Below are 22,853 nucleotides of genomic sequence, written 5' to 3'. Positions count from 1 at the left end.
GGGGAGGGGTACTCAGTTGGTTCTAATCTGCAACCTCACTGCTAGATGCTACTAAATCCTACATAATGGTCCTTTAACTGATGAAAACAGGTAATCAGCTGACAAAAAATATAAACATTTTCTCATAAGGCAATATGAGCGTCTGTGATATTTTAAACTTATCACACGCTGGTGGTTAGACTGCATTGCGGGCTGGTGCAGTGGAAACGTTTTAACAGCAAGTAAACTACCAGCATTGGGGCAAGGACACAGTACAAAGCGATGGTGTATATGGTGGCGTGTTGAGCTACATACAGTAAATAATCACAACACTACACATTACATCAAACCCAGTCACTCACATCTTTAAGGCAGCCCATGAAGTTGTTGCTGACCGGCGATCCGGGCAGGTCAGCAGTGTTGGGGCTCCCTCCGATGTAGAAGAAGTCATCTGAGCCCAACATGGTGTAATCTTCCTGGGTGTAACCAGTGGTGGTCAATATACCATCAACTGAGATGGTCACCTGGCATAGGCATGGCCCAAAAGAGACAGATGAAAGAAGACAAAGAGATAGGGAGAGAGAAATACAGCAGGGATAGAAAGAAATAAAGAATGAAGAGAGAAGAGAGAAATTAGAAGAATGAGGAGAAAAACAAGGAAGAAAGTGGATTAAACACAAGTTATAGGCTGGGCCAACCCCTAAATGGTATCGCTTGGTTGGTTGCTTTTGGTGCCAGTCAGACTGGGGGCTTTCACTCTAGAGTGCAGTTGCTAAAAGTAAACCAATGGAACAGTTCTGTTCTCATTGTATAATCAATAGCTGTGGTAGAGGAACAGTCTTTATTTAGGTGAGTAAAGGCAAAAGTAGAAATTACCTGTATCTTAAACTGGATTTAGTGTGCTGAAAAGACATTTAGAATTCTATATAAGTAATAAACAGTTTAAGTATAAACAGCCTTCTTCTATAAACATGCCAATAATTAACACACAACTATCTAAAAAAATGCACTGAATCAGTGGTTTCACGAAACGAGTACAAATACCTGATACCTTACAGGGAACACTATTTTTAAATTATCAAATGACCTTTCCTTCACTGACATAGTTATTCTGCAATATTCCTTTCCTGAACCAGTCCTCACTCAAGGAACTCCCAGTAAAAATAACTTCCTTTTCAATATTTAATTGCCTCCAGTCTTGTCTTTAGTGCAAGGTTACACATTCTGAGCTGCATGTTTGATTGCTTACAGAGCAGGAAGCACCAAGTGGAATCAAACACACAGCTGCAAGCTGATAGTATAAGATAGTGTGGACTGCAGTGCACAAACACGACTGTTATACCCCCCCAAAACTAAATTCATTAATTAATTTAAATGGTACGATGCAAAAATGGTACATTTTTGAGGCTCCCCCAGGCTTTTCTGTGAGATTGCTGTCATTTTTTTTTCTTTTAAGCTCAAATGGTATTTCGATGTCTGTAATATTAAGTCTCAGTGCCCGCCTATTAGTGGAACATGACCTGCTCAAAAAGAGTTTTAACCTAAATTACAACAGCATATGTAGAGACTACTCTTGTACTGATGTAACACTAGACCTTACAGAATGAGGTGAGGCAACTGTTTTAAATGTAACACCAGTCCCTACCTTGTCAGTTCAAAGAGTACTTGAAGAGTGAATAAAAATGAGACATGATATATGCTCAGTTGATATTAGAATGCATCTCAAATGAGGATAAGGATTTCCTCCTTTTTCAGCAGTCATCGCAAATAAAAACCTTGTCTTTTTACATTATACTCATTACAATGTGACAAATTCCAGTGATTGTTGAAAATGCTAATAAGTACAATTTGGCTGATTGTATTACATCATGGCTGTATTTGCTATCAGCTATGCTGCGATACAAACATCCTGCCAAATCCTGCTGTTTGATTTGGGAGGGACTTTTGCAGTTAGTGACCAATTTATTGTCTAATTATTCTAATAGAGCTGGCCTGGGTGAAAGTGAGGCACTCCAGTCTCTGATTCAACATCTGTTATTCTGCATAAGTGTACACAGCATAAATACAGCACTGCAGGGAGCCACGTACACAACCATCTGTTTTTTTATTACCTTCGCACACTCAAATGTAATGCTAGCACAAACTACTACCTTCATTTTATCTGAGGTTCAAATTTACATTTGCTCAGTTACTATGTGATTATGGATATAGAAGTATTTTTGCATGTTGGATCTAGAGATTGTTTTCCTTTAGTGTGATAGATTGATTGAATTTTACACTAATAGCACATTTTCAGTTTGTTTAAAAAAAGAAAATCACAAAAGCATTTATTTCTATCTATAAAAATGCAATTTATCCTCAATCAAAAGCTGTAACTTAACCTGAAGTATAGGTCTCAGCCATGGAAATAACATTCTAAAGCAGGGGGCTGAAAAGAAACCTTAGCAACTGCACTCAACAGATCAGTCGTCCCAGCTGAATACTCGTCTTTTTTTTGTTGTTGATTTCTTTTCACTTCTTTTTTTCTTTGCCGTACTTCCCTTGTTAACAGGGCAACTCATTTTTATGTCTGCTGTTGCTACTTATTGAGAAAGAAGATCATATTGGCCAGATGGATCCAGCATGAAGAATCTGCAGTTGACAGTGGTGGTGTGTTGGGGTCGTCTTTGGAGATCTCAGATGAGGCTTTCAGTAGGGCCATTTTAGTGAGCAGCGAAACCTTACTGGTGGCTTAGGAGGAAGAACGGGGGGTGGGGAGGGAAGTCTCACAATGCATTTAAAGCATGTTCCTATGGTCTTTGGCCAAAGCCATCTACCCTTGGCATGACCTCTTCTCGACGTAAGGAGATAGGATTTGCGATGTCAAAAGGTAAAGACATGTAAAGCTTCTGAAATTATAATGTCTAAAATATTGAAGAACACCAACATATTTTATGGCCAAGTTAGGCTCTTTAATTTGGGATCATATTTTGTGGAGGGTTCTTGACAGTATATTTTTGTGGCTTGATGTGCTGATTGGAGACATGAGGAACCAGCATTGGCTAGCTGCCAGACACCTATGAAGTTCCCAGTTAAAGAGGGAAAAGGAGAAATTAGCAATGTTTTTGTTGTCTTTCTTTCTCTTGCCCTCTCTATCATTCTAGATTACACCACTTTAGTAGTTCATCAAAGCTTTTAATGCATGCAGTATTACGAAAACAATGCCTGGGGCAATCATATTATATTCAGTGAGTCGCTGTGTGATCAGAGGTTGGATCTAAACAATAAAAACCCCACAGAGACAATATGTCAGAGATCCAAAACAAGCACATGCATTATTAGTCCAAAAAATGAATAAAATCAAAACAAATATCCGAGTGTTTCCTCTGTGGTAACTTTGTAATTATTCAGAAGAGTTAGCTAGTTTTTGCTTCTTCCAGACTGCACAATCATCCCATTGAGTAACATTACAAGCAGTTGCATCACTGGCTGGAGGAAGGAAAGGGTGATGATATAACAGGTTGCTAGTTGAAATACCTTGGTGCTGCCTGCCTGGAAGTCATACAGTCTGGAGGAAATCTGCATACATCCCCATCTCAAAACATTTGCTACAAAATGCAGACTGATCTTTCTTTAAATTAACTCCAACAAATTAAATATTAAAGAACAGGGTTGGCGATTTATTACATTTTTCTTGTGTGCAGAGCCAAACCAACAATGAACTCATGAACTCATCTACTGATCTATGTGGTATTCCACTGTGCTGTAAATTTCTCAGAGAACTTCGGTACAAAGTCAAGAAGTTGTGATATGTAACACAAGCTCGCGAAGCTCCATAAATAGAACTATGTTCCTACGCATACACAGTGGTGTCTGCTGTACAAGGAACTAGTCCCTGGAGGCTGAAAATTTCATTGTCGTCATTTGTCTTTGGAACCGTCTCTAAACAAACTAACATGATTGTAATCTTTGGGGCAAAGGAACATGTCACCCAGTGCAGATGTGGACAGATCCGCCAAATTAGGAGGACCTTTCTCTCACAAAACCTGAATATTAAAAAATATGAAATATTTGAATGTGCTCATAAGGTATAATTGGTTTTATAACAAAGCTAGGTCATAATTATAGTTAGCACACTATATGCGCTATTTTACAGTTCTTAATATGACATGCATTTATATTTAATTTTAAAGTGCATGAGAATTTGTTATTAATGAATATCTTATTAATATATTGGCAAAGCCAGATGAGAAGCTGGCAGCTGGGGAATGATTCTGAAAGAAAATTACCAATTTATAGTTTAATTTTACCATTTTCTTCTGTCCCTGGAATCAGCTTATAAACTGGATGGTGGTGGAGGTAAATCTGACTGAGCCACAGAGGAAACTATAAAGTCACTTTAAAGTAAAGTTTCACTTTGATAGAACATGTTAATATCCACAGAGGTGAACCTACAATATTAGCTCCCTCTGTTATTCCTCTATACTTAATGGTGATAATAGCTCACGGGTAAAATTAATGATGGTTGAAATGTTGGATCCAACTGAAATACCACCTGTGTCTGTGTTTCTATGATTGTGAATGTATTCAAAGTGATCAAACTGACAGACCCCAAAGCAGTACCGAGTAAGGACATCCAGAACAACCAGGGATGGTGACCATCACTCCTGTGCCAAAATGCTGCATCTTTTACGATTACTTGTGTTTTAATATTTCTTATACCATTTTCTCATTAACATGAAATGGTGGCTTAGCACATTATTTATAGTATGAAAGCATCTGTGATTTCTTTTTCTGGGAAAAATCTCTTTGAGTAACCTGAGCAAATGCAACAATATGGCCTGATAATAATTCTTTGTAATTCTGTGATCACAATTTAACTCCTGAAGCAAAACCTTATTAATACTAAATGTAACTGGCTAATCAACACTTTTCTATCATCCTCCTTTATTATTTTTCCCTGTTTGAACTCTGCCCAAGGATATATTAAAAATCAATAAAATAAAAAACGAACAAAAAAACAAAACAAAAAAAACATATATGGCCTTGCTCCACCTTTCACGGGTGCCTAAAAACAAGCAACCAACACTGCACCACTAAAAAAAAATTCAACTATTTAAATAGGTGAGTATAAGTAATACAATGATCTAACTCAAAAGCCCACTTGCTGCCTCGGTTGGATCCCTTGTTTTTTTTCTCAGCTGCTTATCAAATGCTTCTTTAGTCCAATGCACACAGAAACCAGACAGATCTGGCTGATCTTTGCTGAACCTGTGTGTCCCAGATACATTAGAAAACCCACTAGAGCTGTTTACAGCTGAATATACTGTGAAGGGATTGACACAGCTCTAAGTTCAAATTCCATTTTACCCATCCACATGCTGCTGAACTAGCTTCCTTGATAGTCCTGTGGTGGGGGCATGTCTTATATGATGTTATTAACCTCTTTTCTATTCAGTCAATCCTTCACTTCTGTGCTTGTTCCTCATAAAATACCAACTGCCTGCAGAATAGCACAGCTTTTATGATGGGGCTTCACATACAGTGTATGGTGAACTAGAACTGCACTCTGTGTGGAGTCCTGAACTGTGCTCAGCTGAGCGTGTCACTGGCTCAATAACCATATCTGACTCCATGACTGCAGGCTGCTGAATACTGAGGGCTCTGTAAAGAAGATCCCCCTCTCATCAAGTAAACAACATATGATCCCAGTCCATATGATTCCAGCTGTGCTAGGGATTACTTATATGGCACAAAAAAGTCTTATTGAATAGAATTAAAACAATAACACTATACTTGAATTGATAAGACTAATCAGATCCTGTATACACGGAAACCATGTTTCAATTTAAGCGGGCTCGAATGTAAATAATGCGTTTGGTTAAATAACATTTGGTGATGTAGCTAGATCATGTTATACTATATACCAGGGCTCCGGACTAACTTTTTTCACCACCATCCCGAGAAACAATTTTAACCTTCCCGAAGTGAATGCAAACCATCCCAAAACTCAAAATGTTGTTTTACTTTGTAAAGCAAGACAGAGTTTGCCTGCGCCCCCCAAATCACTAAATCTACCTCTGTTGATGTATGAGTGTTTTCTTTGATGATTTACTTTAAAGATTAGAGATACTGCTCTCAGTAACTGTAAATTGTGCCTTTGCAATACAGTTTCATATTTATATAGCCTACTATGTATGCTTCCTACTGCGGTCCCGTTTCTGCACGTGATAACGCATGTGGTCTGGAAAGACTGTAATATGCTGACTGCACCAATTTCTACAGCAATCTCAACTATATAATTGTTAGTGTTAGTGCCTGTATATTTCTTGCTATTCCCTGTTGTTAGTTTGCTTGGTTCTGAGTTAGTAATTTGTGCCTGACGAAAAATGAAGCAGAGCAGCAGCGGACCGCAGCTCTGCTCTCTCTGCTATGTTCACATCTTTAGAAAAGGTAATTAATATTTTCCTGATTAATGCATCCATCCTGAAATCCATCTGCTATTACCCAAATGTAATTTTTTATGACCCGAGCCACTAGATCCACCGATTAATCGCAGTGCCTGTGGATATAACTGCAATCCGCGCAATGGCACACATCATTACTGTCCACGTATAAGCTGTGTTTGATTAGTGTTTGAAGCTTAGATTATAACAAAAAAGACCACATTAATGTATTGAAAATGTCTAAATGTATGCTTTAGCTAATATACTCACACACAGCCAGGGTAGCACTGTGTTTTGTTTAATCAACGCAACATATTTGCAAGCTCCTGCCAGCAAGCTGTTTGTGACTGAGGGGATGGATGGACTGGTAGCGCAAGAACATTTCAGGTCTCATGCTGAGTAGCCAGCCAGTGATAGTAACTATAGTAACAGCATGAGAGAACACACTCTATTGAAGTCAGCACTTGGTTAACTTATTTGCTAAGCAACAGTTTTAAATAAATAAATAAAATCATTTAATTCCAGAGGCATCCTGGGTAAGAACTCTGTTCGCCCCAAACACATTTTCAACAGTCCCCGGGACGATGGGACGCTGTTAGTCTCGAGCCCTGCTGTATACACATGCACACCGTTCCCTACATAGTGAGAATGCTCACAACTCATCTACTGCCTTTACTGATTTTCAGGAGTCCGGTAGCAACTTATGCCTTGACTATAACATTTTAAAAAAAGAAATGAGGAAGCGTGAGTAGAAAGTAACATGAGTTTAACAGCCACTACTTCCATAAAGAAGTGCATCTGAAAGAACCCAGGTGGTTTTGAAGGGGCTGGGTAGAAGTATCAAAGCAAGTCTCCAAGCTTATGTTAGCCATATCCCCAATATGAAAAGAAAAAAAAGGAAGAAGAATTTTACAGTCTATGGTATTTGAAGCTATTTCTTGTCAGCCCTTCAACACATACAATGGAAAATTGCTTTATGTGAGTCACCCACTCTCAAAGTGCATACATCTTCTATTCAGCAGTACAGATGATGTTTTTCCTTCAATTCCCAACTGCAGTCATGATTTTGAACATCCAATCTTTGCTTTGAGTCTAGTTTCTTTGTCAGCAATTTCTGACTTTTTGACTTGTAAAGTAAAGCCTTACCAAATATGGACACCTATCAGTACCTTTATATATTTCACATCATAACCCATGCAAAAAGGAGGCAACGCGCTTACCTTGAAAGTACATCACTTACCCTTGTTGGCACTACGTCTGATTACTGTCAAGGATCTTTTGCAGGGAGAAACAATGTGTTATATTTTGGAGTTAATGCATTACATTTTTAGTTAAAGGATCATACAAGAAACGTGTCATAATAGAGCGCACACACTGACCCTCCTATCAGGTAACAGGAAGGAGGGATGCTCGAGAGAGAAAGAGAAAGAAGGGGTTCCCATCCAGCAATGGACTTCAATAGGTGTCTGGCAGATCATATATATATAGGCCGGGCGCAATTATTGTGAGAGATGGTCCTGTCTTTCAACATTAAATAACCAAACAACCTTGAACCTAGTTTGGTAAACTAAAACATCATAGAACTACGAACGAAGCTACATCCCTAGGTTAGTAAAGCCATGAGGGAAGGTTGGGAAGTGTGGGGTGAGTGCTGTTTTGGAGACTGTTGACAAAGGGAGGGAAGAGAAAGAGGGGCAGGGATTCTTTAGCTGTGTGCCGAAAAGAGTTAAAAGGGTTGGAGGGTGAACGAAATCGGTTAGTACTTTTGTAAGTAAGGGAAAGTCAGACACAAAAATGGTTGTTAGTACAGTTACAACAAAGGTTTGATTCAAACAGATTAGTAACACGTTTGTTTTAGTAAATTTAGTTGAAGTAGTAGGAGTGGGTGAGGATTCTTTAAAAGTCCTCTGCAATTTGATTGCTCAAACCAGATCCAGATTTGGATTGAATGTGTTATTTCATGTGACAAGGGTTTGTTTTGGTTAAGAAGAAACAAAATGAATCCATCCAAGTTAACAGGGTGACACACAAGCCATGCACTTAAATGGAAAGATGACAGGAATAATGGGAATGGGGGGAGAATTCCATCAGACACAACACAAACAGAGCAACTATTAAATAAAAAAACAAACAAAAAAACATCTGGCAAGATGCAGCAAAAAATGGGGAAGTAGTGGGGAAGTAAATTTAATTTCAGGGTACCACAACAACAGACAAATGGGGAAAGGAAAAGAGCTTTCAATGTTAAGGTTTTATTTGGACAAGTATGCAACAACGGCAACAAAAAAACTAACAAACAAAAAAGAACAAAACCAAAGACCAAAAAAAAAAGTCTAGACACGTGTACAACAGACTGACACGTGCTGGGCTAGAGCAGCATTTAGACCCTGTGAGGATGCGGATGTTAAGATGTTCTAGCCAATAGAAACATGCAAACAGGATGCAGGAATACAACCACTGGATACTGTAAGTTTGGAGGTGGAAGTGGGACAGGATGGGACCAATGTCATCAATCACAGATGAAATCAACGGAAATGAGAGGGTTTTTTAAAGAATAGGGAAAATTGAAAGGAGAGAGAGGACATCCCTGTCTTGGTGAATAGAGCAATTAGTATTCCAATGGCAGGACATATTGTATCATCAGTATCCCTGTCCTCCAAAAATCTGTACTCAGTCATGATTGCAGTTCTTATTATGCCTCCACTATAATTTCACCACAGCATTTCTGATGTGAGCTCAAAATTGCTTCATCACTTCTGTCAAATTTGAGCCAAGACTGAGCGAGTCACTAGCAGATACAGTGGCTTTCCACACACTTACAACAGTTTTCTCCAGCTCATGTGTTATGATGGATTAGCCAGATTTATTCCTTGGGCATCAATCCTCTATTCACCCAGAAAATGAAAATCTGTCTCCCCTCTGTACTTTTTCCCCTTAGTTTTGTTTCAGCAAAGTAAGGTGTGAGGTCATTATTCATTTTAGTAAGTTAATTTTGAAGTTAAACTTATAAAAGTAAAAAAGGAAATGAAGTAAAATAAAGAAATAAAACAACAAGAGGGTGCGGCTAACATGTTTTATGGCCATATTGATTATATTAGGACAATTGATATATGTATGTATATATGTTAGCCATGATATATACATATGCATATATACTCAATGCAATCTGTATATCAAAAACAACAAAAAAAGATTAGGGGGGGGGGTCAAGTCTCGTCATGCAAGAGGTGAGGCCAGTAAAGTATAAGAAATATAAGTTAGTGTTAGTGTTAATGAGGGGTCGATCGCACACAGTTCAGCTTTTTCCAGGCAGTTCCCTTTATGGTCTGCAGCAATGGGCAGAGAGCTTCATTTATTGATTGGAAAGTCCAGTGAAAGCAAGTAAGACTGACCACAACTACGCACTAAGCGTGGTCTACCAGTGTACATTGGTAGCACTGTAACAGATTCAGCCTGATAACAGTTTTTAAAATAAGATCCCACTATTGTGTTGTAGGTATTATTTTAAAAAAATCATAATTTTTACAACATACACGTCTGCAACCTATTTTGAAAAACTTCCTCTTTTTGTAGTTTTTTTAGTTTAATAAAGGTGTAATTGCTATTTTATTTTCAATAATGATCTTTTATGCTCATTTCTGCACCCGAGTTCAGGGGACTATTACCACATTAAAGCACTTTCATAAGTGTGTACATGTGTGTGTACAAGAGGGTACACAGGTCTGGGAACAGCTCCATATTGATCATAAATCAGCCTAAGGCCACTAATGGGATCAAGGCCTCATTTGAGGCCTACTTTACAGTGAAGGCTTTGTCCACTAAATCAGGAGCTGTAAATACTCTTCATGACTCCATAAACCATAGGACGGCAAGCCTAGATAACAAGTTGCTCTGTAACAGGCACAGGTCCATCTGAGGACACACAGCAAGATGGCCACCACGGCGCCATTGCTCTCATGTTGTTGAAAAGTTGGGAAAATTAATGATGAGCTCTCTCTTTTTACTTCCCCTCACTGGAGTTGCTATAGAGGGTATTTGTCTGCTTGAGAAATCTGCTGTGTACGCTCACTTTATAGGGTTTTTCTAAGAAAAAAAAATCAGAAGGAAACATAAAAAAAGTAAAGTACTCAATTGAGAGATATCTTGCATTATAATTCTTTATTTCTTCATACGGATAGTGTTTGGAGTAAAATAAATAAAAATAAACTAAAAGAGGAGGAAGATAAACAGCAAAAAAATAAAATCTTAAAATTTAAGTTATATATTTTTTGGGCAGACCTCTTTGGATGAATACATTAATTCTTTTCAGGAGGGGGAGAACTGGATGGCAATAAAAAAGCAATAACATATATAGAGAGGGCTAAAAGAAAAACAGAGAGGTGGAGTTTTTCAGCTACCTTGGAATTGATGGCGGATTGTACTTTCAGTAAAGCAAACAGAATAGAAAGAGGTAACGGAAAACCCAGGGCAAACCAAAGTATAAGACAATTAGAATGATATCTACCATATAATGCAGTTTGTTTACCATAGCGTGTCCAATGCCTGCGTGCTTCAGGAGAAAACAGGGGGAGGAGAAAGAAAAAAATAATGACAAACCTTAAACTCAAGAAAACACACCTCAACCCCAAAAAGGTGGAGAAAGAAGAAAAGAAAAATCGCCTTGTGCAAAACCAACTTCTCTTCTCAATAGGCGATCAGATTCTGAGCAAAAATTCAATGTTATAGTAAATATAATTTAAAAGAATGTATCTTTTTCCTACAGCTATGTAGTAAAACATCCAAATAAAGAAATAAAGAAAGCAACTGTAAAACTTTAGTTTAGGGACGTCTACAAAAAAATATAAAAGAACAAAATTGATAGAAGGATAACAATACATTTGTTAGTATGTAAGTCGTAAGTTAAGTAGAGAAAACAACAGATGGTTCACATTCCGTGATGACACAGTGTTAGTCGTTGAAATCATAAAAGGTAAGGAAAAAAAAAATTCACCAATGAAAAGAATCAAATTGGAAGAATTCTGAAGCTTGTTAGTAAAAGAGACAAGAGTTAGCAAATCAACTTCCACAGAGGGGTTTTGGGTAGTTTTGATGGGGATGTTTGTTTTGAGCGAGGAAGGGAATGAGGGAAAAGTACATAAGTATTAGTATTCACTCTGACAGGCTAATCTGGACAGTGGGCTCGGCTGGCGGTTGGGTCTACTCCATTTCAAAATGATGTTCTTCCGATGTTCTAGGACTGGGTTTTGATCCAATCAGACTCAAAATGTGCAAATCCCTAGGCAAAATTTCTCCAAGTTCTCAATAATGGTCGAATGTGATATATGCAGGAGAAAACCAAAAAGAAAGTATTGCATATTAAAAATGGACACATATCAGCTCAAGTTGGCTATCAGGTTATGGTTAAAACTACAGTGCACTTCCAGTGTTAAAAGCAGTGATATGAAATAATCAGGGGCCGACAGAATTGATTTTGCATATTCTTGAGAGTGAGAGAAAGAAAGACTCAAGGATAGGAAGGGAAAGAAAGGAAGAGAGAGACATTTTATTAAGGATTCTGGTATCAACAGCAATCTGAAAAAGAGAGAAATCTTCATTTAATCATGTAAGCCATTTCCAAAGTAAGTAGCAGTGTTTGCAACCCTTTGGGAGAGATAAACATGCAAAATAGAATGTGAAATGGAAATAAATAAAATCAACAAATAAGAAACCATGTTTTACATGTTATGTCTTACACCTGTAAATTCAATTATTTCCTGTCTTTTTTTAAAGATCTGTATTATTTAGAACTTTGTTGCCAATGTGCAGAAGAACATTAATATGTACACTTTCCATCTTAAAATACCATCTCATGTCCCAGCTTTATACGCATGTGGCAAGTTGGCAAATCACAGTGAGGTAAGAGAGGCAAGATCAAACAATGAGATCTGTCCTGAGCTTTCCCTCAGGACGGAGTGGACATCTAGAGGACATCTTATATCTTGATCTGAAAGTTGAAACTGTCAGCTGCTGGTGATCATATCTGGCACACAGACTTTGGGCAAAAAGGGTGAATCTATGGGGTCCCACTTGTTGGGAATAGAACAGTTTTCTCTGTTGAAATTTGTCATTTAGGCTGTTGAGACAAATCAGATTTTACATTGAGTAATTACCTTGCCTAGCCCACTGTAAATGCAACAATGTGAAATATGAAGCAATAAATACAAAGCTGTAAGTCAAGCTGTTGAGATATATACAATAGATGACAATGGCCTCCACAACATAAAGTGTAGGAAAGCACATTTGGTTGAACAGTTATACCTGTATGTTTGTCTACAACCATGTGTATGTGTGTGAATCTGTCCCTGTTGTATGTACAGTAGGTACAGTACTGTGGGTGTGTTTGTATGTGGGATGGATTACTATGTGTCCATGCCATCTGTGTGGGAGCTGAGTGGTAACCATAAACAAAGTCCTCAACATGGGACTAGTGGGGGGATGTGAAGCTTCATGCACACCCACTCTTTGATCAAGGGTCATGCTAAAGTGCAGTCACCATTTACCCACTTTGTCTAATGACTCCTCTTAATCCATTAATTAGGTAAATAAGATTCAATGGTGGGTGTGAATTTGCATATCCACACCACTCTGCACTCCCATTTCCCTGAGCTTTCATAAAACAACAGCTGATACATCGCTGATACAAGACCGGATATAATAAGGAGCTCAACGACTTCGAGCCTGACAATGGTTTATTAAATTAGACAAATGTACCCCTACAAAGGTGACAATGACTGTGGGCTTTTCAAAACTCATTGAAAGATAGTCTGTGATACAGAAAGGGAAAAAAATTAGAGGTTATTAAGAGCAACATTTTGAATTCTGCAGGTTTTAGATCCCTTTCAAACATTTGATGTCTGGATTTTGAACTTATCTCTCTATCAGTTCTTTGACAGAACAGCCCTAGTATAGTTGTGAAAAAATGTATTCTTAAAATTGCTGATGATCTTTGAAATGGCATGATAAAGTTATGGTGGTGAGTGGAGTGAAAACATGGGTGGTGGAAATGAAGGAAAAGATTACATTTTGACTTTGGTATGCATGGTATCTGCATAGGCCTCTAAAAGTACACATACACGTGTAACATGTGCTTCTTTCAGTAAGCAGTACACCCAAAAAATCTATTTTCCCAAACCTTTCTCAGGTAAAGGTTAAGTCTACAGGGTCAAGACAAGTCGATAAATGGATATGATGTCGACCAGATAAATAAATAAAAGAGCTGCACAGATCATAAATTGGAATCTGTGTATGTATAACCTGAATTCAGCGAATTAGTTACTCAATTTGTTTTATTGTCACATTGACTTGCATTTCAAGATGCTGAGTTGTTTGTCTCATCTATAGTGGTGTCTTGATTCACCATACTGGGCCACTGGAAATTAGATTAAATTATGGAAATTAACTACATTATGTTGTCTAGTGTAGAGTTTTAAGTTACCCAAGCTTTCCCTTAAAAGAAAGTCTGCATAAGCAGTTGGACTGAGTTCATGATTTGAAGAGTAAGAAGTTTAAGTGTTAAATGAATAAACTCCTAGACTAGAAAGTGAAGCAAAATGAGCCATTGAAACTGTGTGTGAAAGTAGATGTGTAGGAGATCTAGAGGCGTAGCTATTACACAAATCAGACATTCTACTGCAGGCTTGAGAACTGTAAGCATTGCTGAACTGGTGCTCCATTGTCAAGATCAATTGTGCAGAAAATTAAACTTTTGTTCTATTTTTGTTATCAAAGGGTTGACAGAATGGTATGGTAACCAGTTGGTTTAAAGGGTTTCAGTCATGATTTTCCAATTTTGTTCTGCTCCAAGATGTACAAGAAGGAAGTGCTTGCAGTACTACTGCGGCATGTATAGAGGGAAATCCACGGTGACTTCTGCAATAGCAGACCATATGAGAGGAATCCATCCTTGTCCCACTTTTGCTCCATTTACACTTGTCATTTCAAGTGTTTCCGATCCAAAAAAAACTCCAGATTAAATTTAGACACTTTCTTTTACACTTAGAAACATATAACCATATCTGTTGGCTAGATCCCAAATCTGATTGCAATATGTTTTGGTTTTTCCAGGCTACCTGTAAATCAGGGTCAGTCCAGAAGGCGGTAGTAATACACCTGCAGCTGAACACCACAACTACAATAACTTGCAAAATAACAGCATTTTACCAGTTAAGTTACACCAATTAACATACTAGCTAGCAAACAATTATCCATAAACTAACACAAATACATTGCTAAGAAAATTATTTATGAACTACAAGCGAGACAAAAGTTTTATCTTCTTCACAGGCTCTCACTCATGCCGCTCCCTCACTCATGATGATCAATGCTCCCTCAATCCTGATCAGACGCATGGCATGTTTTCCTGTTGCTTTAATGAGACAGAGAGAATGGCAGCTAATTTCAGTGTAACTTGGCCATTATTACAAGGAAAACAAGACAGGACAGACCCTGTGAGAGGCTATTTCTTGTTTGCTGACGCAGTTACAGTTGGGAGGAGTAGTCTTAGACAGATGGATGCATTTACACCTCCTTAACATTTGGCTATACTGTATTTCTGGCTATATTTCAATCAATCTTGAATGCTTCTTGGATGCATTTGCACTTGGCTTTTTTGAGATTGGATATCTATCCGATCCGCCCAAGATGCATGAAGTGACTAAGTGTAAATGAGGTCTCTAAAAGTATCCCAGGAGTGCCAAATTGTTCTCCTCAGAAAGGAGGAAAGTATAGTGCTGAGAAAATACAGTGAGCTGACAACAACTGAGAGCACCAAAAAAAAATCCAGCAAGGGATTTTGGAGATAAACAACTACAGTACACAAGAGGGAGTCGGAATGCATAAGTATCCAAAATAGACAGACTCAGCCCTTTCCGTACCACTAATTTTACTCATACAGTAAATTTCCTCTCCCATGCACTGCGCTTGTTTCAAGCCTTAAACCTAACATGCCTGGAGCCCATGCTGTGACAGCCCATCACCCTCTCTGTAATTGACCCATGTGGGAAAACGAAGGCTGTGAATGCCGATGTCTGCTAATGGAGGATAAAACTCCCAGTCATGTAAACAACCACGGGCCCAGACTAACAACTTTGTGTTGCATCCGTCTCAAAGGACCCCCTGGGCTAGAAAACCTTCATGTATTAAATATTGGGGAATGGGGTAGGGAAGGAGGAGAAATTAGCTAATCTTCATACTGTTCACATGGTAATTCACAATCTGCGTTTTGTAGCTGTACATTTCACAGACAGGTGACAGGGTTGACATACCTCTGTCAACATGAAGATAATGACACGCAGAATGCCAACCAGAGTTGAATGAGATGTAAAATTATGTTTTTTGTTGAGTTGCTGATCTTTTACACAGTCGTCACGGTGGACCTTACTGAACTGTGGCCACCAGTGAATAAGCTGAATAAATATTTAATGACAAAGCTGTGAAAATGATCAATGGATTGTGCAGCGGAGCCAAGATTCCCAGTCCAGATAGATTTATCATTGTAACTGAGAAAGTTCTATGACTGATGATTGTTCTCTCATAAATTTCCAATTGGAGCCTTTAGAAATAAGTGATAAAAGTGATATTGTGGAATAGTATTATGGGGTGGGAGGGGAGGGAATGGGTGCCATTTGTCATTAGGTGAAAATTTCACACATGAAAATTCGGTATGCGTTTTAAACATATTAAGTATAATCTAAATCTTTTGGCTGTATAAAGTTGAGCATCCATATTATATACAGTACATTTATGTGCCTTGCTGGGTATTTATGCCTCTGTGGTATATTGGGTGTTTCTCTGTAACACAGACACTCTGTGGGTGACCCTGTCAGATAGAGAGGAGCAGGGCTTTGATTCAGAATAGCTCTTTCAGGTACATTTGATTCTGCATTCATTCCAATCATCTGGCATTCACTCTAGTCTGCCTCTCTCTAAGTCTAGCTCCAAGTAATGGAAACTGGCAGACAGGCTTCAGGTGCAAATATAAATGTCACTGCAATTACGGTGGGGAGAAGTCTGCAAACAAACAGTGTGTGAGAGTGTGCGCTTCTGTGTAGGTGTGTGTGTGTGTGTGTGCATGAAAATTGCAGTCGAAGATATTGTGTATGGCAATGCGGATGGTCATAACTCTCTTTTTCTTCCTATCATCCCTGTCTCTGACTGAATGGCTGCATCTCTCTTTGTAAACTGGCTACTGAGCTACTGTAACAACTCATCGGGATATGGCTATACAATCCTAAATTACAAGATTTATATTGATCAACCGCTTTTTTTAAGGAGAAGCTTACCGGTACATTCTTCAGTTGAATTCACTGTACCTTCATTGTGTGAAGTAAACAATGTGACATTATGTTGGACTATTTTTTATCTCCATCAGGTGTAAGCCTGGAGGAGATTATGCATTTGGTCATGTGTGTCCGTGTGTGTATCTGTCCGCAGCTAATCTTGCATACTACTGGACCCATCAGCCTAATATTTTTTGTGCACATTTATGAATGTATGCTCAAGGACCTCTTGTAGGTGCAGTGATTCACAACTGTCGAAAAACCTATTTTATGACGCGTTTTATACGCAACAACTAGAGTTAGGTATACCATTTTGACTGTAAGGGAGCCAGGAGGGGCAAGTGAGTGGGATTCAACTCTTCTTTGTTTGGGAGGGGAGAGGGAGGTAAAGAGGGGTTTTATTTTGTGTGGTGTGTTACAACAAAATGTCCTAAATAAATAATGTTTAAATTGAGAAGATTGGACTTATCATCACGTTTACTGTTTCCTTATTAAGTTTATACATTTAGGCGAACCCAGGAGGATGCTCAGTTACAACACCATTACAATATTCTATGCATCTTAAAGAAAGCTGAGACTATACATGCCCCCAGACACACCTGGTGGAGATCTGCGTCTCCTTTATGCCTTCTTGGCTGTGGTATATAAGAAAAAAACAAAACAAAAACAAAACAACAACAACAAAAAAACAACAAGGGAATTTTGTAGAATCCAACCAATTATTTAAAGTGAGAAAAAAAAAGATAAACAATAAAGGTGAAGCAAGATTGCAGGGTCTTTTTCAATTAAATTGAATTAAAAATACTTAATTTCATGGGGACTTTGTGTTATTTCTTCTACTACCTCCTTTCCTTATTCTCTTCCAAAGTCTTTCACACTGTTCACAGGTCTTGTGTTGTCCCTTAATCTCTTTCTCGATCTCTTACCAGTTTCTGTCTCAGCAACATTTTATGACCTGTTCCCACCTGTTTGAATGTGCTAATGGTGCTTAGATTTGTTATCTGATTATAGGTCTGTGAGACAGAAGGATGAATAAACATGAAAGTGCTTGTGCAGGTAGTGGCAAATGAGGCTGATGAATGAGTGAATGTGGGAATGCAGGCGGATATGCTAATGAAGTGTAAATGTGATGCAAATTAACTTTTTTTCCTCAAATGCACAGAACCGCTTAGTGTTGGTATCAAACAGTTGTGCCATTGTTTCATAGCATGAGGTGTTTGCAGTTTGGGCAATGTACAGGCAGAAGCTGCGCTTTAGGTGTTGACCTCTGATCAGCATGGGGAAAGAAACGGGGGAAAATTCCCAACATGCATCCACCCGCACACCAACTGTGCCCCCCCCCCATCTCCTCTCAGCACGGCTGGAGCACATTAGGAATACTTAAAATGTCATTGGCAGTAAACAGAGCGGATTACAGAGGTGTTAGCATGTCATTATGTACATCAAACAAATCCACTACTCCTGCCTGCCTTGAATAGCAATTCCTATCACCAATGTAAAAGTGTGTGCTGTATGTGTTGGCACAGATGAGCACTCTAAATTGCATTTTCAATTCGGCTACAAGAGGTTCAATCTGTCATTATGCTAAACACATTGTTCTGACCTTATTGAGACGCTAACATGTGAACTAATCCACAAGGTGTAAGTGTGGGGTGGCTATTACATGTAAACCTTCGTTTCCAGAGTAAAATTACTGGAGTAACCAGTCACTCATTAACTTGATTTGCCCAATAGTTTAGCAGAATTACTTTTTGTCTTTTTTTGCACTTGCATGTAAGTACATAGCAGGTTCAGAGGACCAAGGAAAGAGGGTTTCAAAATGCTGTTTCCTACTAAAAAGGATGTTTCAGTCATTCTTTTATCAGTAATATCATAGTGCTTCTCTGTAGGACTTAGTTGTGGGGAAAGGGTTAATGCAACTGCTGGAGTACTGCAGCCAGGGACGATTCACTACCCATCAGCATAGCAGACACTGTTGCTAAGTGACAAATTGCTGGAAAGAATGGACGAGAGAGACAGAGTGAAAATAAGAGAGGGAGGGAGGGGAAGAGGAGCAACAGAGGGATTGATTGGCTCTCCCTTAGGAATTCTAGCTGCCTCTTGGAGGAAAGTTGGATGAGAGGGGAGGGAGAGGAAGGATGGAGGAGGAGGAGGCAAGGTAATTGCAGTTGATCATGCCTTACAGAAATGAATGGAGAACAAGTGAGAGAGGTAGATATAGAAAGGACAACAATGAGAAGGGGGGTGTCCAGACATCTGCTAGTATTGATTGAAGGGGTTGGGCTCATCTGAAATAAATGTGATTGTTTTCCCACCATGCCCTGCCAGTTAAAACCAAGCGGGTAGTTCCGGGTCTGAAAAGTGATGCCAATGCGGAATTGACTTAAACCTGCATTCTCTCTGATGGTCAGCAGGGGGCGACTCCACTGGCTCCCAAAAGAAGTCTGATTATATGGAAAGCTATGAGAAAAGGACCCTTGATTTATTACCTCAGTAAACACTTTCCTAATGAGTTTATGGACTCAATTGCTAGTTTCAAGTCGTCTTCAATACAGTATGATGTTCATTTTGTAAATTATGGTCCCATTTAATTTAAATGGGACAATAAAGCAGGGTATGTTTTAGGGTGTGGCTATGTTGTGATTGACAAGTTGCTACCATGGCAACAATATTGGTTAGGTAACATAACCATGGCATAACCCCGGATTCAGAGAATAGATGTAGCTGTAGCTGTCACTATTCAGTTTGTTTTCAGTTCATGGAAGTTGAATGAATCTAAAAAAGTCTTGTTCAATATTTGGTTGTACTAAAAGACCCTCTAAGGATTAGGCTGTTCAGTTTTTCCAGTATGTGCATTTTGTTTTAAAGCTGTAATATGTAACTATTTCGCATTATAATGTCTAAAAACAACTAGACCTGTGTTATATATATTGTTGAGTTGTGTACTTACATTATCCCAAATGTTTCCAAACCCAGAGAAATCTGTAATTTTAATCAAGGTAACAGTCCGTTTCATTTGGTCACCTGTCAATGGCATCATACCCCTCTAGAGTATACGTGCACAAGATGCATGCGTTGGTGTTGTGTTTGTCCGCTACAATTGCATCTACCATAGAACATACACCTACAAGATAATAAATCGGCATTGTGGCTGTTTGCCACAATGGCGTCTACCAAAGAGTACAGTATATGCATACAAGATAATATGTCGGCGTTGTGTTTGTTTGACAGACTCTGTAATAAATTGACTTTTGTTCAGTTTTAAGCCACATTTTTATGATAAACTTTTTAGATCTTGGTCATTTTTAACTATATCTTTTAACTGGATGAAGGATTTTAGTCATCAAACGTCTGGATATAAGTTATCAGAGAAAAAAACTGGGCAAACGTTAGCAGCAGCTCACCTAGCAGCCCTTCCCAGAAGTCTGGTACTCGCTGAACATTGGCGGAGAAACACTGTTTTTTTGTTTTTACGTGAAATAGCTTTATTCAGTATTTTTACCGGTTTTAATCCCTGTGTATATTTGTTTTTGAGGGAGGAGACCTCTGTGGATAATTCAGCTCCCGCTAAAAACCTGCTGAACATCTGGATCTTAAGTTATCAGAGAAACAAGGTGAGCAAACGTTAGTAGCAGCACAGCTAGCAGCCCCTAATGGACGTCCTGTGCCCGCTGAACAGAGTCAGAGAAACACTGATTTTTTACGTGAAACTGCTTTATTCAGTGTTTTTGCCTGTTTTAATCACCGGGTCTGTTTGTTTTGGAGAGGAGGAGACCTCTGCAGATAGATCAACTCCTGGTAAAAACATCCTAAATGACAAACACTGGAGTAATCCAAACCTGAAGAAGCTAGTTGTTTAACAATGAAGACAACTACTCTCATGATCCCACACTACTTAACAATGTCAACACATTCCATCTTTTGTTATTGTTTTGATTGCGAGACCCCTAGTGGCTGAAATTACATATTGTGTGTTTAACGTTTTTACGTCCAATTTTCGCTAGCGAAAATTAACACTGGCATTAGCATTATCAGTTAACCATAACCGATGCACCGTACTAACCAAGCTAGCAGGTCAGCTCCGACCTCTCGTCCAAATATGGTCACTTCTCATCACTTATGGCTTCAAATATCCAAGATGGTGATAGTCAAAATGCCAGACTCAAGGCTTCAAAACGTGAGTCCACAAACCAATGGGTGACGTCACGATGACTATGTCCATTATTTTTATACAGTCCATGATTAAAACATTACTCTTAAATATCGTGATGTCTTAGTAACTGGGATTACAACATATCAGGGACTGAATGATGATTGAAGGGTTTAACATTATACAACAAACACATTATTTTCAAATGAGATGAAGCTTTTAGAAGATTGCACAGCATGCAGAACTTACAACACTAATAAATAGCCACTATTCTCCCTGATTTTTCAGTCATGACAGCAACTGCGCTGCAAGTGTTTAATTTTAAAAGTAAACCATAATTTTTTGGGTGGAAAGTCAATTTTTTCCATAGGTTTTCCATCCCTTAACTTGGTTTCTTTTTATAACACCCATACAGTAGTATGGGTGAAAGGGCATATGTGAGAATGGCATGAGAACAGTGTTGTATTTTGAATGTGAATACATAGCACCAGTTTTTATTATTTATGGAGGACATGCATGGTGGCTAGAAGAAGTGTAGTCTGTGTGTGTGCTCAACTGAATAACTATGTTTGCCTTATTGGTTTTTATGTAATGTTGTCTCGCTGCTTGTAAAGTTTGTGTGTGTAAAGTTTTATGATCTATTATTGACTATGAGGGTGTGCTTGAGCCTCACAATCATAAACAGCCACACGCGCCTGTGGATTGACAATGACCCTAACTTTGAAAGTAACTTTTTTATGATGCATTTTAGTAGTGGGAGTAATTAAAACAGCAAAAAATGAAGAGAAGAGTAGTGTTTATTTTTTCTCTTTGTGTTATAGCAATGATGCTATTGTTACTGCTAACGTGTTTATTCAAAGAAAGTAAAGCCCTTCTGCTGCTGCTAGATAGGTAAAAGACAACACTTCCTGTATAGCAGGGGATTGTAGAACAGCCGATATGAAGGTTTTCCAGTAGGCTGAATCACTATAGTGTGTTATGTCAATCCGGCATACAGCAAAACAAACGTCTCTATCTGCCTTACTCTATGGATTTTTAAGGCTCTTTAGTCCAAAAGTAAATAAAAGAAATCCACTTACTCAAAGTTGCAATACCTCACTGGATTCTGATACAGTTCATAGCGGTTGCTGCCTATGTGGAACAGATTATCATTCTCAATGTGGCCTTTGCTGAACTCGATCCTAATGCAGATCAAAGCTCGCCTGCTCGAGCTGAACCAAGGGCCGGCAGTTGAACCTCAGGGATCTACATTCAGCACTTTAAGAACATGAGCAAATCTGTTTGATCCATGCATTAATCCAATAGGTCCACCCAAGGTCCAATTATATGGAAAAGAGATGTGCATGAGTGGAGGGACTTAAAGAACATCAAGGTAGACTGAAAGAGACCGACAGTCAGAGACAAGAGAAGGACCAACGATACTGTAGGTGAGAGTATAAAAGGGAGGAAAGGGTGACGGTGATACAGAAAGAAAAATTGTGCTCACAGAAAAAGATATATTGAGTTCAAAGGACTCTCTCTCTAGATGCTGGCAAAGCTACTGGCCCAGTTCTGTGACACATTGGGATGTTGAATCTTTCGGTTGTAAAGTCACATTGGGGAATTAAAAGAAAGCTCGCTTCTGTTCTCTTTCTCTTAGAAGAGAACAAACTGTTGTCTCTCTCCCAGTGCTCTCTCCATGCTCCCACTGCTCAGATACTCCTCTCTCAGATAGCAGCACTAAACTTCATTTCCCACTCTGTGTAGTGAACACAATCATTTTCTTACACTCTACTTCTGATGAACACACAAAAATACAGACACACAAGCACACATTCCCTTTCCCATAGCGTTATGTGTCTCATGTTTCCTCTGGCTGCCTACAGTGTCCTGTGGTACCCAAATGCCTGCTAAGTATACAGACAGAACGTTGAGATGTGAGGCCTTTCTGATTGTTGCAGTGATCATCAACATGGGAAGCGGGCCCTCCAAGAATACATTAGT

General features: G+C 38.8%; 1 protein-coding gene across 4 annotated transcripts in view; it reads right to left on the bottom strand.

Moving 5' to 3' along the window:
* nrxn2b (neurexin 2b) overlaps positions 1-22,853 on the bottom strand; it is a 714,140-nt gene that overhangs the window by 372,707 nt on the left and 318,580 nt on the right. For all 4 annotated transcript variants that reach the window (XM_044341047.1, XM_044341046.1, XM_044341049.1 and 1 more), the window contains one exon: positions 342-503. In XM_044341047.1, the coding sequence (XP_044196982.1) occupies positions 342-503 (162 nt within the window). The remainder of the gene's footprint in view (positions 1-341; positions 504-22,853) is intronic.

Source organism: Thunnus albacares, chromosome 22 (genome assembly GCF_914725855.1).
Source record: "Thunnus albacares chromosome 22, fThuAlb1.1, whole genome shotgun sequence".
NCBI lineage: Eukaryota > Metazoa > Chordata > Actinopteri > Scombriformes > Scombridae > Thunnus > Thunnus albacares.
This window is presented reverse-complemented; position numbering and strand designations above follow the sequence as displayed.